Here is a 12,025-nt window from a genome sequence, read left to right as displayed (position 1 = left end):
GTATATCTTCATTGTTTTTTTACTTTATTAATAATAAATTAATAATTATAGATGTCTTGGTTCAATTAATTATGAAGCTTTACAATATTTCCCGGCGCTCTTGTGAAGAGGCCGCGCCGCACAGTTTGAGAATCACCGGTTTAATTTATTTATATGTATAAGTGTGTCATGACGTTCTCCCGGGACATTCACAACCGATTCTACTCGTGAAAATAGTAGAAAATGTTCATATAAACATATGTCCTAAAATGTTTCGTTTGCGAGTTCGAAGTCTTTCATTAGTTACCCCGCTGAAATGAGGTCGTACTGAAATTTTTAGGACTTAATTAAGGGGCAGAATTAGTGATTTCTTATGGTTTTTTACCTGAAAAATTGAATAAAATAGGTCCCAGAAACGTATCTGCCATAGTTTTTGAGACATGTGGGATGAAAACCAATAAATTGGCGTAATCAACCCAGTTTTTTATGTTTTACGTACAATAACTTTCTTAAATGGGTAATAAATGTTCAAAAATGAGGCCGCCATTTTTTTAACATTTATTAGCGCACTTCTGTACTGTTTTTGTTGCTCTTCTTAGTTTTTCAGGGCTGTCCTTAAGTTGCTCAGCCGCATGTATAATGCGGACAATTAATTCCCCTCGAGAATGTATTTTGAACATTTATTAAAAATTTCTTAAACGTGATTACCGCTGATATATTTAATAAATTATTAAAAATTATTTTAAAAATTAAAATCTACCTTACAGACAAATTAAATGTGACTCTCTAGATTTATTATAAACTAGTACGTATAAATATGTACTTTGGGCTTTGGTTTTCATCCCAGATGTCTCAAAAACTACTGCAGATACGTTTCTGGGATCTATTTTATTCAATTTTTCAAGTGAAAAATTTTTAAGAAGCAGAATTAGCCCCTTACTAATTCTGCTATTTAATTAACGTCCTAAAAATTTAGTATGACCTCATTTCGTCGGACTAGCTGAAATCGGAGCGAAATCTTTCCCTCGCAAACGAAGCATTTTAGAACCCATATTTATATGAACTTTTTCCATTATTTTCACGAATAGAATACGTGTGAATGTCCCGGGAGAACTCCGTGATACATTCTGTATATGTATTTATTTATATATATATATATATATATTGGTTGTGATCGTTTTGTTTTACATGTAATGGTTGTTTGTAATTCTTAAGGCTACATTGTATCCAACTTTTTTAAATTTGTGAGCTGTTTCATGCATGCTACGTATGTACACTATGTGTGCTATAGTGCTGATTATTTATGTCATTTTCAGGTGAATAGATGAGTTGAGTAGACAGTTAATGATAATTCTAAAAGCCGATAGTTGTTTTGAGATTAGATATTTGTAGTGTTTTGAGAGCGAGTTTCATTGTTGGGTTTTTATAAATTTTGAAAGTGCGTTTTTGTTGGCTGTCATTATGATGGAGGGATCAAATATATGTAATCTTATTTATTTTACCTATAAGGTTTAATTTCAAATTAACTTTTTTTTAATTTACAGTGTAAAACTATTAATTATTATGAAAATATCCTTTTCATGCGTACCTGGAAACACAGATAACCGTTTTTTTAAGGCCTCCCAAATCGAAATAACTGACAAACAACCTGAAATTTGTTGAAGCTAAAGATAAAGATCCTGATTTTAATAGTTATTAACTATATATATTTTTGGAAATCTTTTTACTTGTACGAAGTAAAGGAAGTTTTGTGATTGCGAAATATTTCGGTTTTCAGATTTCAACGGAAATATCCATTTTGACGATCCCTGAATCCGTTTTAACTTGTTTCGGCGTAACGTCTGTACGTACGTATGTATCTCGCATAACTTAAACGATTAGCCATAGGATATTAACATTTTGTATTTAGGATTGTTGTAACATGTAATCGTGCGCCTTCTCTTTTGATTGCAATCGACTGAACCAAAAATGTCCAAAAAAGCCCAAAATCCAAAACATTTGGATTTTGGAATTATTATTAACTGCAGTAGTAAGCCTTCATTGAGAGGTTTTCAACGATATATAATAAGTGGTACTATTTTCATTGATTCCAGAGTTATAGCCAAAAAAAATTTTAATTAATGAAATATTTGGATCTTACAAGGGGAAAGCACATCGGTTCAAATCCGACTTCATTTCCGACTTTTTTTTTTAAATTTAATTATATTGATTTATTAATAATTATTAACCTCTGATTGTAAAAAAAAATTACAATAAATAATTATTCAATAATAGCAATAAAAATAAAATATTAAAAAAATCAGGAGTTATTAGTGAAATAAAATTTTATGTACTTTTAAAAATGCTTATATGTAATTTAATAGGCGTACAAGGAAGTCATGTGGTGTCCACATCAGATTTGCTGAAACATCTGATTATTTAATATTAATTGAAAATTATAATTTAGAATCGTATTATTTTTATTTATGCTTTTTTTCAGTCTACTTGATAATAAATATCGCTATAGAATTTAGTAATCTTGTGTTTCGTTTTTGTTTTCATTTTGTTGATGATTACATTATAATTATTTAAAAAACGTAATATTAGATACATATAAGACTTACATTTATTGAAAGCGTAATAAACGAACTTTTACTCTACCCTAATGTTTCAGGTAAGATTGTTGTATAAATATTTGATGTTAATAAAATTATAATATTTTAGCAATTGTGTAACAGTCCACTTTTATTAAAGAATTGGAGGATCGTATCTCACTTTCAAATGAAATAAGTTTAAATGAAGTGCAGCAAAAATGTGTAAATGTAATTTAATAGGCGAACAAGGAAGTCATATGGTGTCCACATCAGATTTTTTGATGTTATGAAGATTAAAATTCCATTTACCAAAGAAAGAGCTTGAAAATTGGATTTTTCTGTTTTTATTTTACAAATGTAAACTACACTTTTCTTGTTATTTTAATAATTTTTAAAATATTGTAGACAAAAGGTAGCGTTTTTCTTTGTTTATAATAGAATTTTTGTATCTTTTTTAACATAATTCTTACAGCTCAAACTCAAATGTTACTTTCACTTTACTATAATTGGTATAATAGTCAAAAAAATTAATTTTATATCAAGTGATTTGTTAATGGATTCTATCATTTTAAACGTATCAACTTATCAGTAGTTATAAATTTAAAAAAGATGTCTTCATTTGTAAGCTTTCCTCTTGAATAGCAATTTATCTTAAAAAAAAAATCGATGTTGATGGTCATTAGTTTTTTATCATGTCATAATTGTCATAAAAGATAAAAGGTAACCAAATTGTTTTATTTCACGGATCTACGGAAACTAATATATTATATATAGGTTGGCTATCTATACTTATTCTTATTTTACAACCTTTAATTTTCTTTTTTCTATTTCTTAATGTAGTCAACAAGTTTTAAGAGATACGATTTATTGTTTTAATCATTTTTCAGATGTAAATTATTTGAATAAACAATTTTTTTTATATTACTGTAAATTATTTCCAAAAATAAATTTATTAAAATTATAATTAACCAGTGGCGGCTCGCGTATAAGCACTGTGGACCTGTAGCCCCCCTCCCATATTTCCAGTTGATATTATTGATTAATATAATGAGTCCTTTTTTCTTTAATTCTTTCTTTGTACTTGTGCAATATATAATCCTTAATGTCGGTAGCCATCCCCCAGTTTATGAAAAAGATACAAAAATCTTTATATGGAACTCTGCGCTTCACAGTTCCATCGGCGTGGTGTTTGGCTGTTGTGCGCGTGCGCACATAGGAAGCTGCACTCGAGGCTGCGAGGGAGAGAGATCACTGTCGCTCCCGCAGTGCCGACCCAGGCGTGCTGGTGGAAGATAGTTTTTTTTACTCCGCGTGTGAATGGAACCTTCGTTGTTCGTTCCCTTTCCTAGTTTAGTCGGCGGAAGGAATACGAAAGTAGTTTAGTTGTTTTTACAGTAGCGATCAGAAGATGAAGGAAAGCAAGGGTTTTTTGATTGCCAGATCTGTCCAATAACACGCTGGAAGGCGAAAAAGAAGGTAATTAGTAAAAACTAATTATGTATATGTTTCTGTGTACATAGAAATCTAAATTAGGCACCACTGGACTACAGTGTTTTTAAGTGAACATTTTATTAAGTTATTATCTAATAATACAAAAAAATATTATCTCTATAGACATTTTATTATTTATTCGGTTAAACCAAATACGGTTTTTAAGTACAATGTGCTTGTAAGTGTAGAATTAGATTATTATCCTGCTTCCATCTACTCTATTTGATTCATTTTTTCCGTTCTTCTATTTTACAGAAATCTTTAACGGCTTTGAAAAGGCCCAGCAAAAAAATTTCTGGAGCAGCACCCCCACTAATTTTAGCTACGAGCTGCCACTGGAAATTACATTAATAGGTTTTGCTAAAATTGAGAATATTTCATTAAAAGATTTCGCTTCGCTCATAAGAATTTATTGAAAAAAAAAGAATAAAATATGCTCAGATATCAAGGGTGAAATATCAAGGATATATTTTTTGTACTTTCGAATTTTCTGGGGACCATAGTAATATATTTAATTAATCTTTCCGATTTGAATGGTAACGTTTCCGTTTTTTTTTTTTTTTGTTTTTTTTAACTGGAAGGTTCTTAGTTCGAATCCATGTATGCGTAGTATTTTTCATATTCTAATACCTTTTCCATATAGTATTGTTTTTAGCAGTTTGCTTCTGCAAAAGCATACTTTCATAAAATATAGATTGTGAGAAATTAATCATCAAATATATATATTGATGTATTTTCTTCTTTACAAAAAATATAATTTATTATTTTTAAGTTGGAAGTGAATTTAATTTGTGGATTGAACCACCTGTCTTGTTTGGTTTTTATTGTTAACGAAAATAAGATAATACCTACACGTTAATAAAAAAAAACAATCTTTTTCCAGGAATCAATTCTAATGAGGAATTCTATTTTAGGAGAAAACAGTGAACCAACTGGTCCATAATACTATTTTTTGCTGTAATGTGCGGGTGGAAGTTTGTTACTCACATTTTATATTTATATCTTTTGTTTGGTTTTGGAGATTTTATTACATTTGTTTATAGGTTTTAAAACTTATTTTTTAGGTTTATAAGTTTTTTTTTAACTTTTATTGCTCAGTTTTATTTGATATTTATTTTACAATCCGTAAATAATCTTTTATAAATATTTTATGTTTAAAATTTTAAACATATCTATTATGACGAGAGATTAGTTTATTACTTCTTACTTTCTTCCTCTCACTTTCTCTGTGTGTTTAAAGTTCTCATTTGGTCCTTATCAGTTTCAGGCCGACCATGCCTGTGACAACGATCAAACCGTGTAGATCGTACTGTATACGCATCGTATGTGTGTGTGTGCGTGTGCGCGCGCACCACATTCTTGGGTATATTTAGTTCAAAAGATAAATGTAAACTAAAAAAATAATATACAAAACCTATTACCAGTAAATAAAATTCAGTATAATGAAGTATAATTTTACCGTTACAAATCTTAGGTTGTAGAATTTGACTATGATGTGTCCGAGTGTTACAGGGAGGTAACGCTTGACTTCTGGTAATATAAACCTAAAATAAATAAACCTTATTTATTTTCTGATTTGTTAGCAGTTACCAAGAATAACAAACATTCTATGCCATGTTTATTGAGAAAACATAGAAATGCATTTCCCGCAGCCTTCTTCACAGAGTCGATTATAGTTGTTATTTCATATCAGAATTCTAGTACATATTACAGTCATTTCATATTCATTCCTACAAGAAAACTTTCATTTTGGTCACCCCAAGAACTGGCTGTAGAATTAACAGAATTACTTGTAGTATTTACTTAATAAATTGATAAATTAATTCACATTTACCTTAGAAGCTCGTACGTGGGAATATAAAAACGGAAATTTGTAGCGTATAAAAAATCCTATCCCTGACCACGATTTGAACCCGACACCTCCGGATGAAAGTCCGAGAGACTACCACTCCGCCAAGGAGATAGATAAGTTTGATTATTAATAATAAATCTTGAATAAACTCACAAAATTTCGATTTTAACTCCATTTGCCGAAATATTAACCAAAAAATATTTTCAACATCAAAATAAATGTTTACTTTAAATTTCATGTGTGTTTCCCACACAGACCTTTTTTTTTGTTTAACCTCCGGGTTCACTGTTAGGCAGGCTTCAGAGGATGAGATGAATGATTTGTAGCCATGCCTGACCGGGATTCGAACCCTGGACCTCCGGATGAAAGGCCGAGACGCTACCACTCGCGCCATGGAAGCCGGCGAAACCCACACAGACCTAGTCATGTCATGTATTACGTGATTTTATCTGATAATTAAAATTTATTTACTAAAATAAGTAATTTCATTGTTTTTTTTTTAATCGAAAAGTGCTGAATATACTTTTAAACTATAGTTACTTGATTTCAATCATAAAATGAACTTAAAAGTTAAAAAATTAACTTTTTCAGGAAAATAATTATATTTCCAGAATACAGATTAAGAATTTGGTAGTTTTAAAATGATGTATTATTTGTTTCTTTATCGGCGATCTTAAAGATGCCCACAAATTTTTGAAGAAAGACCTGTACTTTTTCAAGTCATTAAATTCGAAATCTCTAAAATGCGGAATTATGTGCCCGTGCCCTGTAACTTATCACACATCAGATTAAAGATTTTGTTTTAATCCTTTTACAGCTTATTATGAGATTCGATTAATTTTATTCACTATCTCAGTTTACTAGAAAAATGGAGAAAAGTAATATTTAAGTCGATGAATTAAAATAATATTAAAAAAAATTTCTTAGTTGAACGTTTTTAGTTCCTTGTACGAAGTAAAGGAAGTATTGTAATCGCGAAATATTTCGGTTTCAAAATTTAAAAATGGAATTATCCATTTTGACCATCCTTAAATCCATTTCGACTAGTTTCGGCGTGACATCTGTACGTACGTATGTATCTCGCATAACTCAAAAACGATTAGCCGTAGGATGTTGAAATTTTGGATTTAGCACTGTTGTAACATCTAGTTATGCACCTTTTGATTGCAATTGATTGAACCAAAAGTGTCCAAAAAAAGCCCAAAATCCAATACAACCTGGATTTTTGACTTTTTCGTAACTGCAGTAATAAGCCCTCATTAATAGCTTTTCAACAATATATCATAAGTGGTACTTATTTTCATTGGTTCCAGTTATATTCAAATAAAATTTTAATAAATGAAATATTTTGATCTTATAAGGAGAAGGCCACATCGGTTCGAATCAGACTTCATCTCCTGTTTTTTTTTTTAATTTAAATATATTGATTTATTAAGAATTGTTAAACTCATGGTAAAGAAAAAATTACGATGAATAATAATAATTCAATAACAAGAACAAAAAGAAAAAAATATCAAAAGTTTTTAATGAAATAAAATTTTATATACTTTTCATTTTAAAAAAATATGTAAATGTAATTTAATAGGCCTACAAGGAAGTCATGTGGTGTCCACATCAGATTTTTTAGGTTTGTTTTTACAATAATCTCATTTAAATTCCCCGAAAACAAATGAAATTTTCAACGATATAGCATAAATTGTACTTATTTTCATTGGTTCCAGAGTTATAACCAAATAAAATTTTAATTAATGAAATATTTGGATCTTAGGGGAAGACACTCCTTTTTTTTATTATTTTTTTTTTTATTTAAATATATTGAAATATTAATAATTATTAACCTCTGAGGTAAAAAAAAATTACGATGAATAATAATTCAGTAATAACAAAAAAAGAGAAAATATCAGAAGTTTGTAATGAAATAAAATTTTATGTACTTTTCATTTTAAAAAAATGTGTAATGTAATTTAATAGTCGTACAAGGAATCACATCAGATCTTTTTAATAATACTCAAATATTTACGAAGAAATATTTTTTTTTTAAAAATGGTTAGCACATATTTTGCTAACCATTTTTTGGAAGAAAAGCATTTTTAAGTATAAAAATAATTAAAAGAATCATCATGCTATTTATTCTTTGTACCTCAAAATATTTTAACTACGAATTATACACAATTTTTTGTTCTATTAAAAAATTAAATATTTATCATTCATGAAAAAGAGTAAACCAGAATTAAAAATTAAATAATAGATACTCGTATTTCTGTCACTTTAATATTTTAACTTATAAAAAAAAATTAATTTTTATGATTTTTTTTTTTGTAAAAAAATACATGAATCTTTTTTATCATGTATTTACGGTCAAAACTCTGTAACATAATCCTCGTATTCTTAACCAAGCATGCACTGAGATTAAATACGGTATACAAAAATGGTTTCCTTAATTTGAAAATAATATGTGTTATATAATCCTTAAAATTGTTTCTATATAACTTTGCGCTTGATGAAACTATATTTGTTTACGTATTTAAATGCCTGCATATATAATATACGCATGTCATGTGAATTTTATTTAATCGATTTATATATATATATTTTTTTTTATTACTATATTTGCAGTTAATTTTATTTAAAAAATTTAAACTTTTTATCGTGAGGTTACATACAGTTATAATTAATATTATATATTTTTTTTTTTTAAACTTACCAGTTCAAGAACTTTTATTAAAAATGGTGAAGCCCTTAAAAGTGATTCAGAAAGTGATTTATCTTCTTCATCAGGCATCCTGTTTTAAAATAATATATATATATTTTTTTAATAATTTATTCTAATTTTAGATTTCTATTAACAATAAACTAGCTACACTGTATAATGCCAGTCAGTTGTAACACTGTAAGGATAACAATACATTGACAACATTTCTTCGCGCCGCTGCAGGATCACCACTTCGTTTTTAATAAATTTCCCTGTTATTTTTTAAAATTCCCTTTTTCTATTTATTCTACGAAATTACTTATGATTTTTTTCGTAGTTAACATTTTTCCCTGAATATTTGCTACTAGTTATTATTGTTATTATGGCACTTGGTAACCTACTCTATTACAATAATATGAAAAAACTATTGGAAATTTCAGGGCCACTTTTTTTTATGCTTAATATAATTTAACCTTTCTGGTTACATTAGTAATAATTTGTGTACTGTATTTTTAAAGATATTTATAAATGTTCTACTTAGCCGATTTTAATTATTTTTCAAAATAAACTTTTTTTTATTACAAAATTATGGAAGTACCTTTTTCTAGTCTTATCTGTTTTTTTTAGAATAATATTTTTATTCAAGATAATAACATTCAACTGCATTTGTAGAGCAGATCTAATAGGGAGAAATTATAATCGTTTTCTTCGTAATAACTTATTCTTTCCCATAGGAAACGTAAATAAATTATTTCCAAAAATGTAAGTTTTTTTCTAACATAGTCTATTTTATGTTTCAAACGGTTATTTTTTTGCGGTTTGGCCAACTATGGACCACGTAAATATAATTTCTTCTGGTTTCTTTTCATTTTCTCCCAATATTGTTTCAATCTTTCTACGTGTTTGGTCTTTCGACCATTTCACTTTGGTGTAATTCTTTTCCTTCGTTAACGTTTCAAACTCAATTTGTGTATATTTTATCTGAATAGTTTTCTATCTTTCAATTTCTTGTTCTTTTATCCCTAATGTCTGTAATTCTTTCTTCATTTGTTGTAGGAACCCATGATTGCTCTTTTGTTTTCAGAATTTATTGAATAGTTGTTCATCCACTCTGTACACATGGTTCAGGAATCTCAGACTTTTTTTGTAATCGCTTTCTCAATATCCTCTATTTTTTTTAATTCAATTATATGCTGTATTTCAGCAAATAATTGAAGTGTTTTTTTAAAGTCGGGAACAGGATAATGTCACAGGGACTCAAGTCAGGTGAATAAGATAGTTGAGGAACTACAGGAATGTTTTTCTTTGCCAAAAACTCATTAATTGAGAGTGCAGTGTGACAAGTGCATTGTCATGATGCAGCATCCAGTTGTCTTTGATGGCTGGTCTCTCGCGGGCAACTCTTTTCCGCAATCTTTCAAGAATTTTTCGGTAAACATGTTGATTTACAGTCTGTCCTGTAGGCAAAACTCCTTATGGACAATGCCATTACTATCGAAGAAAGAAATTAGCACGGTTTTGTATTTTGATTTGCTCATTTTTGCTTTTTTGGGATGTGGTGAGTTTGAAGTGTGCCACTCTTTGTTCTGGCGTTTTGCTTCCGGGTCGTACTCAAATATCCAAGACTCATCACCAGTAATAACATTTTTTTCAGAAAATCAGGATGTTTCAATTCGCCCTAGAAGATCGCGGCACACTTCTAGCCTGTTGTCTTTCTGTTCAACAATGAGGTTTTTTGGAACCAATATTGCACAAACTTTTTTCATGTCCAATTCGTTTGTCAAAATTTGTGGACTGTGGTACGGTTCAAATTCAATTGTTCTGCAGACATTCTTACAGTTAATCGCCGATCGTACCGTATCAAATCTCTGATTCGCTCCACATTGTCGTCATTTTTTAACGTAAACGGTCTTCCAGAGCGTGGATCGTCCGCAACTGATTCCTGGATGATATGTGTGATTGTAATTGAAGTGTAGTTTCGTACAGTCTCATTTCGACCATTCCTGAGATGTGTGGTTAATTGAAACTCACCCGCCAAAGAACACCGGTATTCACGATCTAGTCTTCAAATCCTATAAAAGTAACTGTTTTTACTAGGACTTAAACGCTGGAACTCTTAACTTTCATATCAGCTGATTTGGGAAGACGCGTCCACCACTAGACCAACCCGGTAGGTTTACATCGTTTATGAGCTAAAACATTGATTAAAATATATACTAGCGAACTACAGTTGTAGTAATGTATGAGAAAATTATTTTAACGCAAAAAAAATTCGTGTTACAAACCACAATCTTTACTTTCTTGTACGAAGTAAAGGAAGTATTGTGATCGCGAAAAATTTCGGTTTTCAGATTTCAATGGAAATATCCATTTTTACTAGTTTTGGTGTGACGTCTGTACGTACGTATGTATCTCACATAACTCAAAAACGATTAGCCGTAGGATGTTGGAATTTTGGATTTACGACTGTTGTAACATCTAGTTGTTCACCTCCCCTTTTGATTTCAATCGATTGAACCAAAAGTGTCCAAAAAAGTCTAAAATCCCAAACAGTTTGGATTTTGGACTTTTTCTTAACTGCAGTAATAAGCTGTCATTGAGAGCTTTTTAATAAAATAAATATTAAGGAAATATTTGGATCTTAGGGGAAGGCACATCGGTTCGAATCAACTTTAATCTCCTCTTTATTTAACTTTTTTTTAAATTTAAATATATTGATTTATTAATAATTTATTAACCTTTGATTGTAAAACATTTTTTACCATAAATAATAATTCAATAATAACAATAAATAAAAACTTTTATGAAAAAATATCAGAAGTTATTAATGAAATAAAATTTTATGTGCTTTTCGTTTTAAAAAATTGAGTATATGTAATTTAATAGGCCTACAAGGAAGTCATGTGGTGTCCACATTACATTTTTTAGGTTTGATTTTACAATAATTTCATTTAAATTCCCAGTAAACAAAATAAAATATAATTGAAGAGAAAATTTGTTTAAGTAGATTTTCATAAATCTGCTTTCTTCGTCATACATGAAGAAGAGTTGTTTTAAATTAGATTTTTATTAAAACAGACCGAAACATGGCGGAAAAATATTTTATTTTTTTGCGCAGTTCTGTAAAATAAAACCGACTTTTCGTTATTTTATTTTGTTTCCATGTTCCAACTTGCAGCATCATAACAAATCACGCCTCTTACTTCCCCCGCTCAAATTTTTTCGACCTTAAAAGCGTAACTTAAAAAGATTCAACCAATTTACACCCACAACTTCAGATACACTAACAGCTTATCTAAATCCCATTGAAATTGAGGTAGTAGTTTTGGAGATTTTTTAGCCACAAACCTTTATACATAGGCCCGTAAATATATAAGGAAACCCCAATTTAAGTGAAAGATAATTTCGTTCTCCTCATACCTCAAAACATAAATAAGT

General features: G+C 29.3%; 2 protein-coding genes across 4 annotated transcripts in view; one reads left to right on the top strand and one right to left on the bottom strand.

Moving 5' to 3' along the window:
• The window catches only part of LOC142330225 (uncharacterized), a 44,637-nt gene extending 35,849 nt beyond the window's left edge, over window positions 1–8,788 (bottom strand). Inside the window, exon 1 of the mRNA XM_075375377.1 lies at window positions 8,600–8,788. Coding sequence (XP_075231492.1) covers window positions 8,600–8,677 — 78 coding nt within the window. The 5' untranslated portion in view covers window positions 8,678–8,788. The remainder of the gene's footprint in view (window positions 1–8,599) is intronic.
• Adsl (adenylosuccinate lyase) overlaps window positions 1–12,025 on the top strand; it is a 370,898-nt gene that overhangs the window by 317,404 nt on the left and 41,469 nt on the right. The window lies entirely within an intron of this gene.

Source organism: Lycorma delicatula, chromosome 9 (assembly GCF_047948215.1).
Source record: "Lycorma delicatula isolate Av1 chromosome 9, ASM4794821v1, whole genome shotgun sequence".
Taxonomy (NCBI): Eukaryota; Metazoa; Arthropoda; class Insecta; order Hemiptera; family Fulgoridae; genus Lycorma; species Lycorma delicatula.
Note: the sequence above shows the minus strand (reverse complement) of the source record. Positions and strands in the feature narration are given on the sequence as shown.